Genomic DNA, 23,809 nt, shown 5'->3' on the forward strand with positions numbered 1-23,809 from the left:
TGTCTCTCTCTGGCTACATTTAATTCATTCATTGTGTGTCATCACATCAATGTTGACTTATGGAGATCCTTTTCAGAGTTTTCTAGGTAGAAAGGACACGGACGTGGTTCTCCTGGGACTGTGTGGCTTTCCACACAGGCTGACTCTTCTTGGGTGCACAACAGGGAATTGAACTTCCAGCCTCTGGCTCATTCATTCATTCATTCATTCATTCATTCATTCATTCATTCATTCGTTCATTCATTCATTCGTTCATTGATTCATTCATTCATTCTTTCATTCATTCTTTCATTCATTCGATTTATACCCCACCCCCCCTAGACAGCGTCTACTCGCTACTGGCTCCAGATGCCTAACTCCTTGAACTAGCTAGCTAGCTTCTGGCTAGATTAAAGTACATAAATAAATTTGGGATTTCAGCCCCTTCTTCCTCTCAATGTCATTGCCAGCTGGCACATGTAGCATGCCAAATAAGGGGGTGGTGGTGTCTCCATAGGAGATGGGTTTATGACATGTGCTTGTCCAGTCTATTATGAGCAGACCTTCAAGTGAGGAGATGCAACAAGCTTTTGGCCAGAAAGGCACAGACTAAAATGATGGAAGGAAGGTTTGGATTTTGTGCCTGAGAAGAGGGCAAGATGAAGATATTCTTGTTTCTGCTCACTTTCCCATTGCTAGCCAGGGCTAGCTCTAAGAAGACAGTAATCACAGGCATGAGGTTGGAGAAGAGCACCAAGCCAGGGGCTGGCAACTTAGAAAACGGCATGGTTCAAGTGGTAGAAAGAAGTGGAATCTATCTTCGAATTTATGGGCAAGGCATCAATGAGCTCATCTGGCAGGTTGTCTATTTTGGGGAGATGCTGGGCTCAGATAGAGCCGCTGGAGTTCCTCACGAAGACGCCTGCCGTGAAAAGACCAGTGACTTGCGGGTCCTTCCACGTGCTTTCAAGGTACAAGAAACATCTGCAGTGCTGGCTGTGATTGTCCAGACTCTGCAAAAGGAAATCCACTACAAGGACTATGTGCTGTGCCTTGCGGACAATCCCGAACCGCCACAACATCAACGTGGGGGCCACCATTTGCACCTCCGTGTAGTGGAGGAAGAGAAATGGCACCTTCCTCTCTGGCTTCATATCATCTTGCTCGTGGTCTTCCTGGGACTCTCAGGTATGTTCAGCAGCCTTGTCCAAGGCCTGATGTCTTTGAATCGCCTGAAACTACACATTTTGCAGAAGAATGGCACGGACGACGAGAAGATATACGCTTCTAGAATTCAGTCCCTCCGCGAGAAGGGCAATTACCTGCTGTCCTCTTTGCTGATAGCTAATGCCTTAGTCAAATACTCTGTCATCACATTGTTTAACCTTCTGATTGGCACCACTGTGGTGGCTATTGGCATCTCATTTTTTGCCATGTTCCTGTTTCAGAAGATAACCCCACAGGCTGTCTGGTGCCATCATGGCTGGGCCGTGACCACCTTCATTACCCGTGTTGTCATGTGGCTGACATTCCCAGTCTCTTATCCCCTCAGTAAAATCTTGGACCGCATGTTTGGTAAAGATCTAGGCACTACCGGCACCGAAGAGGACCTGAGTCCAAAAGAGCGGAACACCATCCAAGGAGCTGTGGGGCCGAGCACTAAGACGGTGGAAGATGTCATGACTCGATCAACACAGAAGCCACCTTGTTTTTGATGCAGTGACAGACGTTATGGAGAGCGGCTATACCCGTATTCCCGTCTATGAGAAGGAAAGGATTAATATTGTGGATATACTGATGTGATCGGGTTCTTCATGAGCTGGTGACGGTTCCCACATTCTGGCGGGAATAAGAGACGATTTCAAAAATTCAATCGGTTCTATTTTACGAACTTCAACATCATGATCAACCAAATTAAAAGGCTCGAAACCACTCAGTTCTGGCAACGTCTTGTAACTCAGCGTTTTGGTTCCTGGCGTAAATAGGTCACTCCTCACCTTGGGGCTGGACCAAACCACTCGCGATCGGTCATTTCCCTCAAAGGGGCGCTCCTTACTGCACACACTGGATCCAATGGTCGCTGTAGGTTTTTCGGGCTGTTTGGCCATGTTCTGGAGGTTTTTCTTCCTAATATTTTGCCAGTCTCTGTGGCCGGCATCTTCAGAAGACAGGAGTCAGGACTCAGAGAACACAGACAGAGTTCTAACTCCTGTCCTCTGAAGATGCCGGCCACAGAGACTGGTGAAACATTAGGAAGAAAAACCTCCGGAATCAACATTTTGGATTATGTGCTACACTAGCCGAGATCACAGGCAGGAAGGTCATGCTCGTAATCCGTTAATAATAAATACATGCGTGGATCTATAAAGAGACATGAGAGAAAGAGGAACTGCAAAGCCCAACTTCTGTCTGGTAGTTTTGCTGATTTCTCTTTCCAAATCCCATTCCTACCCAGATAGTACAGGAAGTATTCTAGAAGCCAGAAGGAAGAATGTATTTAGCCACAGGGGTCCAAACGTCTGAAAGGTGGGCTCCAAAATGTGCCTTTGACCTGGAGTCACTTTTTCCTTCCTCTGGTGAAGGTTGTGCATTTGTTCACGAAGCACAATCATGAAATATCACTATATTTCCCCCACCTATTTGCTTTTGGCCCTGAAAATTGGCCAAACCGGTCTCTTGATGCTAGTTTCGTAGCCTCTGCCTCCCTCTGCCGTCCGAGAGAGAAATAACCTCCAATGTTCTGTCGTGCAGGGGACGCACCGGGCAAAGCGGCCGCCTGAGCCGGCTGTGCAGCTACATGGGCAGAAGGGGTTGGCAAGTATTAATGGCTGAAGTGAGGCAAGATTGGTTTCAAAGCCTCTCTTTTGCTTAGCTGACCCTGCAAAGAACAATTGACAGGGTTCATGTCCTGGCATGAGACGGCCGCTCTTTTAAGGAAAGATCATTCTTGATTGCGTGACGGCTGTCGTTTTATTGTTTTTATTGATTTTTGTTGTATGCATTGCCCTTGTGTGTTGGGGGGATGAAAGCAATGCTGACTTAAACCCCTGAGCTGCCCTTCACCACCATCATCACCATCAGCAGCAGCAGCAGCAGCAGCATCTTAGAATTGCAGAGCTGGAAATTACCCTCTGAATCATCATGGAGTCCAGCCCCTATCAAGGAGGCGCTGTGGGGATTCAAACCCCCCACTCTCTGGCTTCGCCAATTCCTACTCCAGATGGATGGCGTTTCGTCAGAAGTCTCCACTATGTCCTGTCCGTCTTGGGTGTCCCTGCACGGCATAGCCCATCGCTTCTCTAAGTTACTCAAGCCCCTTCGCCACGACAAGGCAGCAATCCATGAAGGGATTAAAATACATACTCTAAATATTGCCATCCCCTTCACGGATTGCTGCCTTGTCATGGCGAAGGGGCTTGAGTAATTCAGAAGCTATGGGCTATGCCGTGCAGGGACACCCAAGACGGACAAGTCATAGTGGAGAGTTCTGACTCAACTTGATCCACCTGGAGCAGGAACTGGCAAGCCACTCCAGTATCTCTGCCAAGAATACCCATGAACAGAAACAAAAGGCAAAAATATATGACGTTGGAAGATGGGCCCCTCAGGTCGGAAGGCATGGGGCTGGAGAATCCTTCCTGCTAGCCTCTTCACCTCTGAAGATCAGTTTAGGTAATCCCAACCAACACTACAAGTTTACACTGAGGAATTGGCATTGAGTGCCTCATTTATTTCTGTATCTTCCCTTCACTACCAGGTCATTGTGCTAAACCCATCTTGTGCTAGTTTTTTACTCCCACTGATCCAGTTAAACGTCAGAAGACCACTTTTACAGTGGTGCCTCGACTTACAAAAATCAATCCGTAACGGAATGGTGTTCATAATTCGAAATGTTTGTAAGTCGAATCCGCATTTCCCATAGGAATGCATTGAAAACCGATTAATCCGTTCCGGCTGTTTTTTGTTCTTATATAGAGGCGATGTTTGTAAGTCGAAGCATTCGTTCCCATAGGAACAAATGCAAAAGAGATTAATCCGTCCTCTACCACTAAGGGAGAATTTTTTTAACCTAAGATGACCTAAGATTTAAAAAAGGCAGGAAAGGAGGGAGGGAGGGAGGGAACGAACACCTTTTAAACAAAACACCTTTAAAACCAAGCAGCTTTAAACCAAACCAAGCACCTTTCAAACCAATTTTTACATTTTAAAATTACAGTACCAGGAAATACCAGGAAGTCCAAAGTCCACTTCCCACTTTATCTGTGTTTTTTTGTTCCTAAATTCAAGCTCCGGCTGCAAGTTGAAACAAAATTTTGTGAACGAAGCTGTTCATAAGTCGAAATGTTCATATGTAGGTGCGTTTGTAAGTTGAGGCACCACTGTATTTTAAGAACAGTCCTCTATATGGAAAGGCACCATTACCTCTGCAGCATCCAAAGCAACATTTATGGGGTGTGGTGTGGATACGGCATATTAAGGAGCTAGTCCCTCTGAAGAAACGCAGACCCCCTACAGGGACCAAAATGTCCTTTCACCCTCTTTCTATGCTTCAGATGTGTTGGACTTCAAGCCAGGGAATTTAATTTAATATGTCTCTGTTCTGGATAAGCAGAACTGACATCAATGCATTCTAAACCATTCGCACATCTATGCACCTGTCTTTGAAAAAAATGAAAGCTGGATAATTGGCGTGAAATGTCTGTTACGGGCACAGAGCTAAAAACAAGCTACCAGCGTCTTCTAAAAGGTGCCCCAGATAGGTTTTCCTGTGAATCTTATGCAAAATTTGAAAATTTGAAAAACCTGGTTGCTTTTTTTAAACTTTATCTTCCCTGCTAATTTGGGATTCTGTGAGTTAAAATCCAAAAGAGAGAGAGAGAGAGAGAGAGAGAACTTTTTTCCAAGTGCTCCTAAAATAGCATGGCCAGCCTCTCTCGGCTTCCACCCGGCCTCTGGCACTCCGGAAAGCTGTGAACGGAAACTGTTTACCCTCTCTGGGTGGGTGTGCAAACTACATTTACCAAGGAAAACTTGTCTTAGGCTGCACCACAGCAGCAGAGCTTTTGCTTAAAAGGGATCAACAAGATAATCCCACGCAGAAAGCTGCTAGATCGAGGCTGGAAGTACCAGGGTGCTTCCAAACAGAAGAGTACACACTGTGAAAGGCCTGGGGAAATGAAAATATCGTATTTTTCGGTGTATAAGACGCCCCAATGTATAAGACACCCCCCACTTTTCTAATCCAAAATTAAGAAATCTAAGTGGGGATTAGCAAGTGCAGGGGGAAAGGGATCAAAGCGCTGCAGGATCGCTTTGATCCCTGCTTTCCTCTCCACTTGTTTTTGTTCTCTCCTCAGCTTGCTTCCGTGTATAAGATGACCCTCAATTTTTAGTCTAAAGATTTTAGACAAAAGTATAGTCTTATACGTGGAAAAATAGGGTGCCTTGGTTTAGGGCAAGGGTGGGGAACGTCAGGCCCTGGCAACTAAATCTGGCCCTCTGACGTGCCCTCACTGAATGGGTTTTCCAGCTTTGGGACATTTTGCCTTAACGCTGAAAGCCTGGAGCGCCTCCTGGAGGCTTGGTTATCGATAGTAATAGCTTTAAGCTAAAAGGCACTTGCATTTTTGGCCCCATCCTTTGTCTTCGGCCCCTACCACCATTACGTTTCTCCCCTCGATTTAACTTTTGGGTTTGGTTCTCCATCTGTTGGTCGCCGTCTCTCACACACTCATAAAATCAATGCATCCTTTTATGGGAGAGGCCAAAAAGGATATTTACCGTATTTTTTCTGTGTATAAGACTACACTTTTATCTAAAATCTTTAGACTAAAAATCGAGGGTCATCTTATAAATGGAAGTAAGCTGAGGAAAGAACAAAAATAAGTGGAGGGGAAAGCAGGGATCAAAGCGATCCTGCAAGGCTTTGATCCCTGCTTTCCCCTCCACTTGCTAAGCCCCACTTAGATTTCTTAATTTTGGGTTAGAAAACTGATGGGTATCTTATACATGGGGGTGTCTTATCCATGGAAAAATACAGTAATTCAGACGCCTTCTGCTAGTCAAAGCATCTAGTCTACTGTGCTTGCGTTCCTGTGGCTATCCAGTCTTGCTATAGTGAGTTCTTTAAAAAAATTTTTTGAAGATAGTAAATCAATCAACCTTATTGTATTAATATACTGAGGGGGGGCAGTAAAAATAACTAGACTGAATGATGCTTTTGTAAAAGTATTAAAGCCAATAGACGATGTTTCTGATTCTTTAGTAAAACATTTTCAATCCAATCTATCGAAGAGAAGTTATTCTTGTAATTGGGCTGAGGTTGACCTTCCGAAAAAGAAAATCCCAAAGCATAGAGCAGGTATAAAACATTAAGTTGAACGAGCCCTTCGCTTCTAGTTCTTTAAAATAACACTTGGCAGAACTTATAAGCAGGGTGAAGAAGAGGTAGGAGGCTTGCAGGAGGATTTCAAGACAGTTTTCCATACATGCCTCGAGGAGAGGTGTCACAACAAGAACATGGATAGGTATGCTTAGTTTATTGACTACAAGAAAAAACTTTTTTGGGGGAGTCAAAATCCAGCATGGCAACCTTATGTGGCTGTAAGCAAACATCTGGATTCATTTAAACGGACAGACAGTAAAACCAGGGCGCTGTAGTAGCAACAACAAAAAAACTAGAGATGACAAAGGACACAGAAATACAAAGAGGGGAACAGGAAGAACATGCTTTCACTGCTTTTCAATGTGTACTCCAAGAACATCTTGAAAGCAGCACTTACTGATGTGCATGAAAGATATTATTGTTCACCGATAAGTTATCAACAATAGCGGACATGCAGATGATAGAGCATCGCTAAATGACAGTTCAAGCAATGTGCAAAGTTTACTCAATAAAGGGCATGCCCGAGTAGACCCACGGAGCACCCACTCGGAGTAAGATGAATTGTGCTCCTTTTTAAACCGAAAAAGCAATTGCTCATTTTGTACCTGTAGATATTTTAGTGGTATGTAGGTGGGAGACACAGAGATTTTCAGAGACGAGCTGTCCCGCATGTTTGAGGATGATCCTCCCACCACCTCTGGCTCAAAGGAAATGAAGGGAGCAGCTGAGGCACCACTACTGAGGGAGGTGGCAATGGTAAACCCCTGCTGAACTTTCTTTCCCATGAAAACCCTGTGATGAGACAGTCCAAAACAAAACAAGAGATAGTGCTGGAAGACGAGACTCCCAGGACAGAAAGCACTCCATCAGCTACTGGGGAAGAACAAAGAACAAGTACAAATAACTCTGTTGGTAAGGATGCCACTAGATTAAAGCTGAAAGGATGTGTAGTGGCTGATGTGCACAGAAGTGAAAGGAAGGTCCCATGCTGTACTACACATACAATTGGAGCATGGAACATGAGAATATGAATCCTGCTAAACTGGAAACCACAAAAGAAGAAATATAACGTATTAATGTTGTAGTCCTTGGTGTCAGTGAACTAATGTGGAGTGGACTGGGATTATTTTTAGTCGGATGACTGCAAAGTGTTCTACTGGAAATAACAAATCCAGGAGAAATTGAGTGTCCCTAATAGCACAGATGTAACCTGTATTGTGGACAAGAAGCTACCATGAGGATTGACTAGAGAGACACAGAATGGTTTCCTATAGGTGAAACCAGGGGTCATCCACTCCAATGGAGTGTTGGGGGAGTGAGAAGAGACCAAAGAAAATATTTCTTGACCCAGTGAGTTGTTAGCCTGTGGAACCCCTTGCCACAGGATGTAGTGATGGCATCTGGCCTAGATGCCTTTGAAAGGGGATTGGACAGATTCCTGGAGGAAAAGTCCATCGCCAGTTACAAACCAGGATGGGGATGTACAACCTCCAGGCTTAGAAGGAAGGGACCTCCAGATGCAAGGGAGGGAGATCAGGAGACATATCTCATTGTTTCGTGGTCTCCCAGAGGCAGCTGGTGGGGCCACGGTAACAAACAGGAAGCTGGACTAGATGAGCCCTTGGCAAGATCCAGCAAGGCTCTTCTTCTTGTGTTCTTATGTAAAGTATCAGACAAGGGTGCATTTTACCTCCTTATCTGTTTAATCTGTACATAGGACATATCATATGTAAAGTCAGACTAGAGTCAGATGAAGGAAGGGTGAAAACTGGTGGGAGAAACATCAATAATTCAAGATATGCATATAAAACCCTCTTACTGACAGAAAGCAACAGTGACTTGAAATGCCTGTGATGGAAACTGAAAGAAGAAAGTGTCAAAGCAGGATTGCAGTTGAAAATTAAGAAGATCAAAATCATGGCTGCAGGAGAATTATGCACCTTTAACGTCACAGTCTTGTATTTCCAGTCACTATGCATGGGTATGAAAGCTGCACGGTTAAGCAAGATGACAGGAAAATAATGATTTGTTTGAAATGTGGTGCTGGAGGAGAGTTTTGAAGATACTCTGGACTGCCAGAAAGATGAACAAGTGGGTCCTAGATCAAAGCAAGCCTGTTGATTTGACTATTTCTGGAGGCCAAAATGTGGAAACTGAGGCTGTCCTCCTTTGGGTACGTCCTGAGAAGGCAGGATTCTCTAGAAGAGACAATAATGCTGGGAAAGGTGGAAAGCAGCAGGAAAAGAGGAAGAGGGGATGCGAGATAGACTGACTACCTTATGGACGCCATGGGCTTCAGTTTGCAGGAGCTGAGCAGGGCCGTTGAGGACAGGCCATTTGGGAGATCCCCTTGTTCATAGGGTCGCCTCCAGGTGGAGGTGGCTTAGGGGCCAGTAACGACCACGATGCGCAGTCGGAAGACAGAGACACAAGCTGAGCCCCCCATAACACAAAATGCGCTAAAGGCTTCCAAAGGGATTCAGATCCATCTTTTATGCCGAGCTGTCGCTAGTCCTTTTGGGATGGAGGGCGAGATGCTCCATCTAGCACTTAATTGCCCTGGGGAAGCTTCTCTCTCCCCCCCCCCATATTAAAAAAAAGGCAGGATTGGAAGGTCTTCCGTCTGGAAAAAGAAAGGTAAAGTTTATGGTCCCAAAGAAGGGGAGAAAACGACCAGGTGGGTGTTGGCATGCTCCCAGGTTAGGTGCGGGAGCGGGAGGGGGCACTACAGTAATTAATTTGTTTTCCTGGGGGGAGGGGAGTGAGGAAGCTGTGATTTCAGGGGAAATCTGGGAACCATTCCAAAAACAAGCAAGGGGCAAGATTACACCAGAATTGCCAAGGTTTGCCCCCCCCCAGTCCGCCCCCCCCAGCTCCTGGGGGGGCTTCCCTTCTTAGGAAACTCTCGGGAAAGAGGGAGTGGGGGGGGATGCGACTGCTGGCAAACTTCGCCCCTCGGCTTCCCGGCCGGCCCTTCCCTGCGTCCCCCACCCCCGCCCCGGGGCTCGGTGGGGCTTTGCACACGGGTCGGCGGCGTTTTCACACGGGCTGCTGGTGCTCGCCCAAGCGAGATAAGAGGCAGCTGCGAGCGGCGCTGCCTTTTCCCCGGAGAAGGCACAAGCAGGCGGGCGGGCGGCACAGGGGCCGGGGGTGGGTGGGGGTCTCTGGCAAGCGGGTGCGCGGTGCAGGATCGGCCCGGGAAGGGTGGGGGGCGCACCTGCCGGAGGGCAGGGATGGAGACGAAGGCCGGCGGGACCGAAAGACGCCACCTCCTCAAGGGCCTGGAAGGCAGGTGAGTGCGGCTCCCCCGGGGCGTGCTTCCCTTTCGGGCTCCTGGTTCTCCGCCCCGAAGCCCATACACACCCGCTCCTCCGATCCTTCGCTGTTCCCCCCAGTTCTCGGACCCAACGCCGATCTGCCAGTCCCACACAACCACCCACGCACCCAGCCTTCCTCTGGCACAGCCCGATCCCCAGCTGGTTTACTCGGGAGCAAGCCTCCCCCCCCCGGAGAAGGCAGTGGGACTAGAAGTGGGCGGCGCACGGACCCTGGGCTACACCCCGATCCCTAAAGCACTTAAGCCCTCGAGATTCTCGAGGGGTTTGCTCCCAAGGAAGCACAAACCACCGAGGGCAGGTTTGTGAAATTATTTCGTTCTTTGGGGGACGAAAGGATCGGGACCCTGCTTTACCTCCCAGGTCGTGACCCTCCAAAAGGATTGCAGCCTTTGGTCTACAGTTGAGTAAACACGGCCTCTCTTCTCCCTCTTTTCTGTGCCCCATTGAACTGGGGAGGGGGCAGCACCTGTGTCAATGCTCCTTTCCCCCCTCTCAACTTGATCTCGAAAGAAATGCAAAACTGATTGGAGATAATCTGGTGGATTTCTTACCCCAAAGGTGAGATTTTATCTCTTGAACTGGTTCCTGTTGCACCTCCTTTAAACCTCTAAGGCAGCCTGACCCACACAGAAACATCAGCTTTAATTCACAGGCTTCCATAGGCTGATGGCTAGAAGATTTTTCCAGCCATATTTTAAATAGAAAAACACACACCTTTCCAAAGTCTACCCACAGGACAGGCGCAGAATGTTGTTCCTCCCTGTTAGGCAACCTTGACATCATTTTATATCTGCGATAAGAGTGCTTAAAATTGTGGCGCTGTGTGCGCCGAGCGTGGATTCTTATCTTTCACGATGATTGTGGCACCAGCGTGGGATTAGAACACATGGCAGCAGAAGTGGGTCGTTGATGCAGTTCGATGAATGTCAACCAGAAGAGCTTCGTTATGCGCAGTCTGGCATAAAATGGGCACAAACTGTTCTGGGAAAAGGGACACATCAGCGTTTGGGTAAAAAGAAATTAAATTTTAGAGGTGGGTCTCTGGCTCCCGTCGACGCCACCCAACCTGGCCAATGAATGGCCAACCGTTCGGTGTCCTTGTTTTAGAGAGAGCTGGACGATGAGACGTCTTAACGCTGGTGTCCCACCTTCCTTGCAGAAGCTCAGCCCAAGGTGTGGCCATCGGTCAGCAGAGGTTGGGTGGTCAGTCTGGAAACCGGAGGCAAGATGGCGAAGGCCCTGCCCTTGAAGGGGGGTTGAATGGGCTGTGCTTGGGTCAGAGAACTTTCAGAAAAGTTGCCCCACGGATCTGTGCCCCCTCTGTGTTGGACTTCACGGAGGTCCAGCCTCTGCCTTCAAAAGCGACCATTCCATCTCGCTTCGGATGAGGGCTGGGTCGTGGGGAAGAACCGGACAATCCATGGGGTCTGGTCAGAGAAAGCACTGTCACAAAAAAGATTCAGGGGAAAAAACCCAACATCCATTAAAAATTGTTTATCAATGACTTCTTTGCCCACCAGAATCTCCCACCCCCTGTGAAAACATGTGTTACATCATTGGAACAACCGTAAAATTCAGTTTTAAAAACCACACCTCAAATAGACTAATAATGTTGGTCTTAATATGTTTAAATTATACCACTTGGACTTTCCCAAGCATACCTTTTGCTTACAGTTCAGCGGTCATCCAACCCCTCCGGATGGGTTGGATGACCGCTGCCCTCATCCCCATCCAGCATGACTTGGGGATAATGGGCAGTGTCACCCCCCACCACAACCGGGAGGTACCAGACTGGGAACAGAGAGGTAGAATTTTGGAGCTCTCCCTCTGTGATGATCTCTGGTTTTAATTTTTTAAGTAGTTTTTTTTAAATCATGAGCTGGATGGATAGCTCCGTGGTAGAGGTCTCTGGCTGAGGAGCGAGTTCAATTCCCCACTTGGTCTCCTTGGAGAAGGACCAGCCTGGGTGGCCTTGGGCCAGATTCAGAGTCTCGGGACACCTCCAGAAGAGAAGGCAATGGGCAGCCACTTCTGAGTACAGTGGTGCCTTGCTAGACAATGATAATCAGTTCCACTAAAATAGCTATTTAGCGAAATCATTTTCTAGCAAACAGCATTTCCCCATTGGAATGGATTGAAACCTGTTTAATGAAGAATCGCCGTTGTCTAGCGAAGATCGGCCATAGGAAAGCCGCTTTGCGAACCACTGATCAGCTGTTTAAATTGCTGTCTTGAGAAGCTTAGGTCCCAAAATCACCTGTTTGCGAGTGCGGAGGGAGCTATCAAAATCGTCATCTAGCGAAAATCAGTTTGTGAAGCAGGGACCAAACATTGTTCAGCGAAATTCCCCCATAGGAATCACTGTTTTGCGAATTGCTATAGCGATCGCAAAAAGTCAGTGTCTAGCGAAAAAACTGTCATGCATGATAACTGTCTAGCGAGGCACCGCTGTACTCTCTACCTGGACAATACTGAAAAGAGTTGTCATAAGTTAGAATTCAGTTGATGGCACATGATTATGTATTTATTCATTCATTTTGCCCTGCAGGTCTTATTTAGGCATTTCGGGGGCGAATTTCCAGGGTTCGATGGTCAGCTACGTCCCGGACCTTGCCTCCATTGAGCTGGGTCTGAAGGGGACCCAGCACTGCCACTCCAGCTGGGCCCCAAGCAGCTGCTATGATGCTGAGAAAACAAGCGCGCGGAGGAAGCTCTATCTTGCGTCTGTCATCTGCTTGGTCTTCATGACAGGGGAAGTCGTGGGTAAGGGTTCCCGATGCTTCTTTTGTGTAGTTTTCTCTTGGGCAACCTTCCCACCAAGAAGGGGATGGGGTGATGGAGGTAAAGCTCGGAAAAAGATACGGGCACAAACCGCCATTTGTGGTTCGTGGTTCGTCAAGGTGGACGAACCACGAATTTACAAATGTTTTACTCAAGTCGGTTTGTCAGTTCTCAGGGGTTTTCTTAGACAGCCCCTAGGAGGACAAATAAAAAAACATGTACATTTGTCCCTTCGTATTTGTCAGGATCTCCAGAACTGACGAATACAAAGCAATAAATATTGAGCGAATCAGCGATTTCTTACCAATATTGTGATGCATTTTTAAAATTTGTCCCCATGTCTACTTAGAAAACAACAGTAGTCGATACAGATTGGGAGACCTTAGCTTGTATCACCTCCTTGGGACTTGTACCACTTGTAAATGCCTTGGGGCAGCATCACATACTTAAAGATCTTCTGTTATTTTTCTAAGAACCCTCCGCATGTAGAAATCCAGCATGGCAGGTAAAAGACTAGGCTGGAACCTTTCTCTGTTAGTTCTTAACAGGCTGAGCTTCTTAAGCTAGGAAGCAGGGGAATGCATTGCAAGGAACAGGATCATGTAACCTTGTTTTGCTTTTGTGGCTGAAATCCCGTTGCTTAACATAGTAAGTCACACAAGGGTAGACCCATTGAATCCATGGGGATTTAGTGAGTCAGTCCTCTGTAAGTTTCACTATTTCAGATGGCTCTGTGCCCATTCGAAATGATGACATTTTCAAACATTGACTCACCAACTCTCCACTGATTCAATGAGTGTGATTTCATACAGCGTTTCAGCCTGTGTATGTAGAAATCTAGCCTGACAGGTAGAAGACTAGGTTAGCGTCTTTCCTGCCACCACGCTAGCTTTCTTGGAAATTAAGGAGACATGAAGAACAGGAATGCAAGTTTGCAGGCTTTATTAATTTCTTGTTTATTTGTGGTTTTTATTTTAAAACTAACAAACTCCATGCATGCTGAAATCTAGCACGGCGGATGGATTTCTAGAGTAAGATTTCCCTCTCCATCATGCTATCTCCCCTGAACTCAGACTTCCTGCTATGGAATAGAGAGACATGCTTTTGCAGTGATTCCAAATAAATCTTTGACAGTGTCCTTGCCTGTTTGATGGTTTGTGTTTAAACTCCATGCTTGGAGAAATCTAGTGTGTCAGGGTAGACATCTAAGCTAGACTATATCTCTCACGCAGGGTAGTTTTGATTGACTTGATTTGTACCCTGCCTTTCTCCCAGAATGACGTCCTGAGGTGACTTACCTCAGGTACCCTGTAAGCCATTAATACTCCTTAGTGCTTCTTTCCACTTACCTTCCCAGGTGGGTACTTCGCTCACAGCCTGGCCATCATGACCGATGCTGCTCACCTTATGACTGATTTTGCCAGCATGATGATCAGCCTCTTTTCGCTTTGGATGTCCTCTCGGCCAGCTACCAAAACCATGAATTTTGGCTGGCATCGTGCCGGTAAGTTCGGGATGGCAGTCTCCCCCCCCCCCGACTGCACTTCCTCACTTCTTTGTTTATTGAATTAATTCATTAAAATATCTTTATCCCACCTTTCTCCCAAGGTGGCTTACCTCATTAAAAAGACAATATTTAAAAGCTAAAAACAGTACATTATATAAACATTTAAAAAGAATTAAATAAATATCCTATTTAAAATGTTAGCCTAAAATGTGACAGAAACAGATTTTAAAAGAGTAAAACCTAACAACATTCAAAAAAATTTTAACCCTTCTTAGCCAGTCGCTGAGGGAAAGTTTGCCTGAAGAGAAAAGTCTTTGCCTGCTTGTGGAAGGACATCAAAGATGGGCCCAATCTGGCCTCCAGTGGGAAAGAGTTCCACAGTCTCTGGGAGCAGCCACAAAGAAAGGCCGTCCCCCCACCAGCAGCTGTAGGGGTGGTGGCACCATGAAAAACGCCTCCCTCACTTATTATTTAAAAATACAAGTTATATTGCTTCCCATTCTTGCAATAAATTTGCAGAGTTTAAAGAAGCCGGCCATGAGTCTGGTCCACTGGCCATGCTCGTTGGAATTCAGTAGAGCATGCTTAAAATGCAGCAGATTACAGATTGTAAGGCTTGATAAGATAATGTTTAAAGCAACTGTTATTAGCTGGGGAAAGTCAGATTCAGCAGGTAGGTCAAAATCTGACTACCTCCTAGAAGCCACTGTGAGTAAATGACATGGTGCTGATCACATGCTGGACACACGACTGAGCGTATGACCAGGCACGCAACCAGTATGAAACCAGCACCTCCTCAATTAGCCACAGCAGCTTCTGTGACTGTGCAGTAAAAAGCGATAGATCCTGTTTTCGTTGGCTTTCCCAACCAGTAATAGTTGTTTTAAGTCTTGTCTCGTGGAATCCTATGACTTGTAACACTGTTGTGTTTTTAATAAACCTTGGAAGGACATGAGGGGTTGCTGTAGACACTAAAACTCTCCTGAACATCTGTAGGTCTGCATAGGTAGCAGTGTGTACAGACTTACTCCTGAGCCGATACACATCCAATCATGCTGTCATGGTTTTCTGACTCGTCCAAACTTGGCTGGCTTTCTCTGCAGAGATCCTGGGAGCCCTCTTGTCTGTGCTGTCTATCTGGGTGGTGACGGGCGTCCTGGTCTACTTAGCGGTGCAGCGACTGGTTTCGGGTGAATACGAGATAGAAGGGCAGGCCATGCTGATCACCTCCGGCTGTGCGGTAGCAGTGAATATTGTGTAAGTATGAACAGCGGTGCGGGATTAAACCCTGATGTTCCCGTCGTCTAATGCCAATCCCTGTTAACCGTATCCTTACGGAGAGTCTTAAAATGCGGGCAATTCTGTTGATCCAAATCAACAAAGCAATTATGTCGCTTTTCAGCGCCAGCAGGAGCTGAACGACTCTTAATTGCCATTCAGGACCACGACACTGAGAAATAACTTTTCCATATAAAATGCATGGCTGTCAGCAGATGTTGGAAAATCATTTTTCCTCCAGCTGCTTTGAAGATTGACGCTAAACTCGGAGAGAACAGCGAGGGTGGGGTAGTGGTGACTGACAGCGATCCTGTTCCAGTTCATTAAAAATGTCCTGGTGCTTCCGCTTTTTATTCTGCAAGACTACCGCTTACAGATGTCAAGAAACATTTTGGACAGCGAGGGTCCGTAAATCTGGAATTAGTTGGGCATTGGTAGTCTCAAGATTAGACTACTGTACGTGGGGCTGCCTGGGAGGTTGCCATGGCAACTTCCACAGGTCCAGAAAATGGCGGCCAGACTATTGGCTGAGGTGAAGAAAGACCACTACATCTCTCTTACTCTGGCCACCTTGTGCTGGTTACCTGTTTGTTTCCGTGCCAGCTTCAAGGTGATGACCCTGACTTAAAGTAGGTAAAGGTTCCCCTTGACATTTAGTCCAGTCGTGTCCGACTCTAGGGCGCGGTGCTCATCCCCATCTCCAAGCCGTAGAGCCAACGTTTTTCCGAAGACAAATGGTATGCTTCAAGAATTTCCTGAACTAATTCACGAAAGCCTGCCTGAAAAGCCATGTCTTCGGTGATCGTTTGAAGCCTCCCAGTGAAGGGACCAGGTGAGTTTCAGGCAGGACATGGTTGCAAAGATGAGGGGCAACCACCGAGAAGGCCCCGTTTTTTGTCTTCTCTTTCTGGGCCTTCTCTCTTGGGGTTAGTGTTCTCAACCGCCCAGTCTGGGAAGATGATGTAGATCTCACTGGACAGAGGTGTTCTGCCAGGAATTGAAGTCTCAAACCATTTAGGGCTAAGTCACCAGAGATGTGGTGGCACTGTGGGTTAAACCACAGAAGCCTCTGTGCTGCAAGGTCGGAAGACCGGCATCATCATATTGAATCCACATGAGGGAGTGAGCTCTCGTCGCCTGTCCCAGCTCTTGACAACCTACAGTTCAAAAGCATGTAAAAACGCGAGTAGATAAATAAGTACCACCTTGGTGGGAAGGTCACGGCGTTCCGTGTCTAAGTCGCACTGGCCATGTGACCACGGAAGATTGTCTTCGGACAAAACGCTGGCTCTATGGCTTGGAAACGGGGATGAGCACCGCGCCCTAGAGTCCAACATGACTGGACTAAATGTCAAGGGGAACCTTTACCTTTACCTATAGGGTTTTTATATCACACTTTTCGGCATCCACGGGGGGGGGCGGGAAGCAGGCTTGGAACCAATCCTCCGCGGATACCACAGTTCTACTGTTTGTTTGTTTTTTGAAGCACTCTGACACCAGTTTTCAAAGCTTGGTGCTATGCTGTTAGGAATCCTAAGGTATTTGTGTTTTTTTTTTAAAGTAACAAGCAATACAGCAGGTGATCTTATTTGTTTTTCATCCTTGTAATCCATAGCAACAAAGTCATTTCAATGAACAATAAGAATGAATTGTTTTAGAAAGTTACTTTGCAAGTTCTGGCCTGTGTTTCTGATTCCAAGGGTGTGTACATGTTTGTGAATAGGTGACGGAGAGAGAAAGAAGGGGGTAGTGGGGGCAGTAGCAGGAAATGGGAATATCATGTTGCTTACATGTTATGTGTTTGTTATTTATTTCCCACTCTTCAGATTTTTGCTGTGGCTCGCATACAGTCAACAGTCACTTTCTGCAGGTTTATAGTCTAAAAAAGAGCCAACATAAAAGGGAAGAGGGATGGGAAAGGATAAGGAAAAACACCCTGATTCCCAAAAGCAAGGGCAGGTGATATCTTTATTAGACTGCTAATTTTTTACAATGAAAATTTTTAAAAATTGTTGGCTTTCAAGCTAGACTGTTTGTTCTTCATCCTGGAGGAGCAGAGGAAGTTTATAATTTCCCATTATTGCAAAGTGGTTAAGCTGTCTTTTAAAGCCACTTAACGATATTGGGAAACTGCAAGCAGAAGGGAAATGTAAAGTGGTGAGCCATCTCCTTTGGTTTTGTTCCGGTGACCACAGGTTGCTGGAATTGATCCAAAATGGAGCAATCCTACCCAGAGCTAAAAAAAAAAAAGAAAGGGCAGGAGCCTCTGGCAGGAATCCAGAAAAGTACAGGTAGGAACCACCTGGAGACAGGCTGTTTCGTGCTAGCATCTGGTCACTGGCAAAAGATCCAAACTCGCCTGGCCCCACAGTGGACCGAAGACAAGGACGAAAGCCCGTGGGTAGCTCGTGAGTTCTGAAAGGCAGGCGGCCAACACCAGTCGGGAGTGTCGGTTTCAAATTCCACCTGAGAGGACTTTGATTGGGGGGGGGATGACCCATCGCTCTTACTTCTGCTACAGCCCCCCAGAATGGGCACAAATGGGCAAGGAGGCCCTCAATCATCACAAAGAGCATGGCATGGAGGAGGAACTGGCTTATTTTTGGCCTCCTCTTCCTGCCTGCCATCCTCTCTCCTGTCTTCTCATACAGAATGGGCATCGCCCTCCATCAGTCGGGACATGGACACGGACACAGCCATCAGAAGCCCGGGGAGGAGAGGCAGAACACCAGCGTCCGGGCGGCCTTCATCCATGTGGTTGGGGATCTTCTGCAGAGCGTCGGAGTCCTCATAGCTGCCTACATCATCTATTTCAAGGTGGGGGTCCAATCCGGGAATTCTGGCTCATCAAGTGCCCTCTGCCAAGTTGACTCCATCCGTCCGTCCAACTATTCATTTGAGTGAATTCAAGGCAGTTCAGCTTACTCTTCTTCCCCCTACACACCTAGCAACCCTGTGAGGTAGGGAGATGCTTAAAAAGAGCGACTGTCTCAAGTCACATATCGTATTTGATGTCTTAGTGAGGTCTTTGATTTGGATGTCCCGAGGTCTTGTCTAACCCCCTAAATGTTAAACAACACTGTCAAAAAAGGGGGGAGACAATCTGTCAGCTCCCCAACAATCATCCTTCCGTGCCAAACAAAATATAAAATTTCTGCAGCCTGCCAAAATACAAGGAGAAAAAAGAGGGGCAACTTAAATCTAACCTTTTAGGAAGGGATTTTTTTCTTCTCATGGAATTGAACCTGTGAGGGAATCTTGTGGTCCTCTCTATACTGCAGGAGTGCAGCTCCCATCATCCACTGATTAAGTTGGGCAGCCCTGATGGGATTTGTAGTCAAATAGCATCCGGGAAGCTACGCGTAGCCCAAAGGTGCTATGGGAACCTCCTTTTGAGGCCCACAGCATGTTTGGAGGGAACATGGCCGACCCAAGGCTGTTTGCTGCCTGAGAGGAAGGACAAGATGGCGTCTCCTTCCTCAGGTCATGTACTTGCACGTGACTTTGGGTTTGTGCCCTTCATGCGACATGTGGCAGCAGACCAGCGTGTCCAATGGGGTTGGAGTGTTGGATACAGAAGGCCTGAGTTCAAATCCATGTTCTACCGGGATCCTCTCCGCAGAGCTTCCCTCCGAGGGTTGCGGTGAGGTTGAAGCAGTGGAGAGCAGAGCCGTGCGCGCTGCTTTCAGCTCCCCGGAGGAAAAGTGGGGCACTAATGTAACAGAGCAAATAGCGGGTTGGAGGTCCCAGCACAGCTTGTGTGTGGCAGAGACGGCTCTGTTCCCCAATGGAAGGGAACAGTTGAGGGGATTCAGGTGGAAGAGCCAGGAAGCTACTGCTGTGCTCTTCCATCATCTGTTGTCTGAGGCAATGGCGTCCATATGTCTATTTCTCAAAGCAAAGAGGAGATTCAACCCCTGGGCTGACAAAATGCTCATAGTCCACTTTCTTATTTCAGCCAGAATACAAATATGTGGATCCCATCTGCACCTTCCTCTTTTCCATCCTGGTTCTTGGGACGACACTGAGCATCCTGCGAGATGTTGTCCTTGTGCTGATGGAAGGTATATATTCCTTACAGCGTGCGGCGTGTGTGTGTGGGGGGATTTGAGAGGGTTAAGCCATACTACAAATAAACTGGGTCTGTGTCGTCATGCATTTTGCATGTGTCCTTTAAGAACACAGCATGGAGGCCTTGCATTTCAAGGCAAAGGCTGATCAGTTTTAAAAGGTGAGCATTCATTAATTGGTTTCTTTTAAATTCTTGTACTTTCAGGTAAAAACAAAGCACACTTGAGGGATCTTCGGCCTAGATTTGTATTTTTCTAAAATGGTCATAATAGTATCCATTCCTGTCACTGCTTTTATGTCTGCCGATGAATTAGAATTATAGAAAAAGTGAAGTTGGAAGGGGCCTACAAGGCCATCCAGTCCAACCCCCTGCTCAAGGCGGGAATACAAATCAAAGGACACCTGCCAAGTTTTTCTTGAATGCCTCCAGTGTTGGAGCATTCGCAACTTCTCGAATTAACTGGTTCCACTGTCGTATTGCTCTAACAGTTAGGAAGTTTTTCCTGATATTCAACCAAAATCTGGCTTCCTTTAACTTGAGCCCATTGTTCTGCACTCTGAGATGATCGAGAACAGATCCTGATGCTGTTCTTATTGAACTGAGTGTCTTATTTTTTGTATATTCAATACCAAGTTGTTTTCTCAAGAACAAGGACGATGCTCATGTATAAATTTCTAACATAAAAATAGTCATTTTACTCTGTCTTCTGTATCCCATATATCAATGACTCCTTAATATCAAGTCCCAGTTTGACTGCTAATTTCATAATACATGTTCACATCTATTTTAAAAAGAAAGTATATTTTAAGTAATGAAAAATTAATATTGAACAAACGGGTTTTTAACATGGCTTCAAGAAAGTTCAAAATCTTGATCTTTCAAGGAAGGAAGAGATGAATGTTGAGAGAGCCACTGAAAACAGTAATAATAATAATTACTATCATCCCACCCAGGTACGCCGAAAGGTGTAGATTTCAACAATGTGAAGACAATCTTGCTGTCCATTAATGGGGTGAAAGCCCTTCACAGCCTCCATATATGGGCTCTGACGGTATCCCAACCTGTACTTTCAGTCCACATCGCAATCAGTAAGTCATACCTATGGACTACTTTTGGGGCTGATGGATGTAAACCATAATGATCTGAGGGGATCATAGAATCCTACAATTATGGAGTTGGAAGGGACCTATAAGGCCATCACGTCCAACCCCTTGCTCAATCCAGGAATCCAAATCAAAGTAGTTTCCCCTTACTACCTGGTCATTGGTTCCCTTGTCGTACTGCTCTAACAGTTACTAAGTTTTTCCTGATGTATTCTCGAAGGCTTTCACGGCTGGGATCTGATGGTTGTTGTCGGTTTTTCAGGCTCTTTGGCCTTCAGAACACGGCCAAAGATCCTGAAAAACCCACAACAACAACCAGTTTTTCCTGATGTTCAGCCTAAATCTGGCTTCTTGTAGCTGGTGCCCATTATTACCTGCCCTGCACTCTGGGATGTTCGAGAACAGATCCTGCCCCTTCCAGAGATGCTGGAGAAACCCACCTAGGAAAGGGATATGGGAAATCTAAATTTGGCACGGCATGGGGGGAGGGGGGCAGAACCAGGCGTGTACAAAGGGTGGCTGTGTGATGACCTACCAACCTAGCCCACCGCTTGGAGAAGTTCTTCTCTCAACATACGGATCCTAGAATCCTTCAGCCTGAGGGAATTCTAGGACGCATAGGAGGGGAAATTGCCTGTTCCCTCCAGGGGTTTGACCTGGGGAGAATAATTGTTTGACTGCTTAAAGGCAACTTACAACATTAATGAGAAACATTGATCATACACAACCCACTTAGGATACTATCCTGCACTAGCCCTGTAGAAAGGAATGGGATCTGTACACGAAAGCAAGATTGTGGAGCGTGGGCAAGCGTTCCTTGTTGATTGGGCCCCACAGGCGGGACCTTTCAGTCTGCCTTCCCCTTTGCAGGCCAAACTTTACACCTCGTGTCTCCTCGTGGATGAGTTAAGGAGCCATCGAGAACAAAAGCACACCCTCTTTTTCCTCTTCAAACTAACGGTGTCTTCTTTTGGCCACCCCCCCCCCCCATCTTCCTTCCTGTTGTGCACCGTAGACAAGGACGCTGACGCGCAGGCAGTCTTGAAGGAAGCAAGCTCCCGCCTGCAGGCAGCCTTCAGCTTCCACACCACCACCATCCAGATAGAGAACTACTCGGACGACATGAAAGATTGCCGGGAATGTCAGAGCCCTTCTGACTGACTTCTGGGTACCTGCAAAGGAGGGTCACCAAGCAACCTGAGAATTGATGTGGAGCTGTTACCTCGGAGTTCCTAACACTGTCAATGAGGTTGGGAAAGTGACTCTTTTGGACTACATGTCCCAGAATACCTTAGCACCTGCGGCGTTCTGGGTGCTGTAGTCCATAAGAGGTACGTTCTCCAGGTGTGTGGTGACTTCACAGGCTCCCTCTGGCCAAATGGCGATCTGGCGTCACTCAAGTGCCTCTTTCTTGTTATATTTGGGAGCAAAATCATTAATGGTTGTGCCTTGTCCCCCTTCCTTTCTCCCTGTTTGTCTCTGTTTTGCTAGTCCTTCCTTTCTCATGTCTGTCTGTTTTGCTAGCCCTTTTTCCCACTCCGAATACAGTTTTATAAGAATTCAAAATAAAACCGCAGGGCCTCTCTGCCTATTTATTGATTTGGCTGTGTGGTGTCTTCTTATAATTCTGAGATCTCATCTTTCTCAGAGCCTGGACAGTAGTGGTGACGGATTACTTTCCAAACTCCATAAGAAGTAACAAGAAGAAACTACTTCCTAAAAGTAACTTCTCAAGCTTCTGTGAGGTCTTCTCCAAGCAGTGCCCTTATTCTAGTAAAAATAACAGGTTCTGCATGGATTTGAATAGTATTTCCCCCCCCTCTGTCTGTCAACGTAAGGCTTGCCTTACATTGTTGAGTAACTTTTACTATGGCTTTCCGTATTTTTTTTATTGCACCAGATGGGTTTGTTTTTAGTTCTGCTTTATTTCTGGAGTGAAGGAGTTTACTGCTATGGTGGCTTCCTGTTATTTGACTCCATTGTCGGACGAGAGCCTCCCGGTTTGAAAGCTGTCAATTGAACGGTCAAACAAAAAAGCTTGAGGAGAAAAACTCCATCTTGGGTCCTTTTAAGGAGAACAGTGGGGTAAAAAAAATATTTTAGACAGACAGACAGATCAGAGAAGTATAGCTCTAAACTATTTTAGAAATAATTCTTAAGAGAAACTGTGTCCTTTAAGAAAATTGAGTTCTGAAGAGATGCTTGGACAGACATTCTGCTCAGTTCTTGTTTTTCATCTGTCATCAGCCAAAAGAGAACCCGATGGAAGAGTCTTAAATTTGAATACTTGCATCAAGAATGAAAAGCTCCTGATCTGAGCGTCTGGTGGAAAAATGTTGCCCGAGGAGGCTTTTAATGAACACTTTAAGGGCAGGTTGCTGGAAGGAGGGGGGAAGCCAGGAGCCTACAATGATCTCTCCATGTGTCTTTCAAAGAAAACCTGCTGTTTACCTTGTTGTTGTTTAGTCGTTAAATTGTGTCCGACTCTTCATGACCCCATGGACCAGAGCACACCTGTCTTCCACTGCCTTCCAGAGTTGGGTCAAATTCATGTTGGTCGCTTTGGTGACCCTGTCCAAAAATCTCATCCTCTGTCATCCCCTTCTCCTCTTGCCTTCACACTTTCCCAACATCAGGGTCTTTTCCAGGGAGTCTTCTTTTCTCATGAGATGGCCAAAGTATTGGAGCCTCAGCTTCAGGATCTGTCCTTCCAGTTGAGCACTCAGGGTTGATTTCCTTCAAAATGGATAGGTTTGTTCTCCTTGCAGTCCAGGGGACTCTCAAGAGTCTCCTCCAGCACCACAATACAAAAGCATCCATTCTTCGGCGATCAGCCTTCTTTATGGTCCAGCTCTCACTTCCATACTTCACTACAGGGAAAACCATAGCTTTGACTATTCGGACCTTTGTCAGCAAGGTGATGTCTCGAGACTTAATAAGTCACTAGAGGGCCCCAGAGCCCAACTTGTCTGGTGGCGACCCAACTGTTCAGAAGAACTACACAACTTTGTGTAATTGCCATCTTACTGGCAGAAAGCAGCAACAACTCGAAATGACTGTTAAGGAAAGTGAAAGAAGAGATCTGTACACAGAACATACTGTAGGTAAAGCCGGACTGGATAGAGAGGAAGGCGGACTGAAAATTGGTAGAAGGAACATCAATAATTTAAGATAGGCAAAAAAATACCAATTTGCTGGCAAGAAAGCCAGTACTTTGGGATGACGGAGCACAGATCCTGCCTCTGTATGACAGCCTCTTAAGTATTTGAAAAGTGTTACCATATCCTATCATATGATAAATGTAAATATATTTCTTCTGATCAAAATAATCTCATAGGAAATTCTCAGATCTGTCTGACATATACT

The 23,809-nt window shown here is 46.3% G+C and overlaps 2 protein-coding genes across 3 annotated transcripts; both read left to right on the top strand.

Moving 5' to 3' along the window:
* Positions 1 to 487: 487 nt before the first annotated feature.
* LOC140702054 (metal transporter CNNM4-like) lies at positions 488 to 1,897 on the top strand. The gene is given in 2 exon segments (XM_078379945.1): positions 488 to 1,675; positions 1,677 to 1,897. Coding segments are annotated over 2 exon segments (1,143 nt in total). The 5' UTR covers positions 488 to 638; the 3' UTR covers positions 1,783 to 1,897.
* A 7,066-nt stretch (positions 1,898 to 8,963) lies between these two features.
* Positions 8,964 to 22,042, top strand: SLC30A2 (solute carrier family 30 member 2). Of its 2 annotated transcripts, none has more exons than XM_020803255.3 (8): positions 8,964 to 9,041; positions 12,251 to 12,465; positions 13,841 to 13,987; positions 15,094 to 15,247; positions 17,920 to 18,085; positions 19,227 to 19,332; positions 20,294 to 20,428; positions 21,459 to 22,042. In XM_020803255.3, the coding sequence occupies exons 2-8, from the start codon at positions 12,291 to 12,293 to the stop codon at positions 21,602 to 21,604; spliced, it is 1,029 nt and encodes a 342-aa protein (XP_020658914.3). In that variant the 5' UTR covers positions 8,964 to 9,041; positions 12,251 to 12,290; the 3' UTR covers positions 21,605 to 22,042. The 2 variants fall into 2 exon arrangements, with proteins under 2 accessions (XP_020658914.3, XP_020658913.3); XM_020803254.3 differs by lacking the exon at positions 8,964 to 9,041 and adding an exon at positions 9,552 to 9,656.
* The last annotated feature ends 1,767 nt before the right edge of the window (positions 22,043 to 23,809 follow it).

The sequence above is a fragment of the Pogona vitticeps genome, chromosome 9, assembly GCF_051106095.1.
Source record: "Pogona vitticeps strain Pit_001003342236 chromosome 9, PviZW2.1, whole genome shotgun sequence".
NCBI lineage: Eukaryota > Metazoa > Chordata > Lepidosauria > Squamata > Agamidae > Pogona > Pogona vitticeps.

What these genes read in the sequence shown, in the direction of transcription:
- SLC30A2 (XM_020803254.3), top strand. Translation starts at nt 9,598, where the DNA reads ATGGAGACGAAGGCCGGCGGGACCGAAAGACGCCACCTCCTCAAGGGC. An exon ending in TTTTGGCTGGCATCGTGCCG is followed by an intron (nt 13,988 to 15,093) that starts GTAAGTTCGGGA and finishes CTTTCTCTGCAG; the next exon opens with AGATCCTGGGAGCCCTCTTG. An exon ending in GCGGTAGCAGTGAATATTGT is followed by an intron (nt 15,248 to 17,919) that starts GTAAGTATGAAC and finishes CTTCTCATACAG; the next exon opens with AATGGGCATCGCCCTCCATC.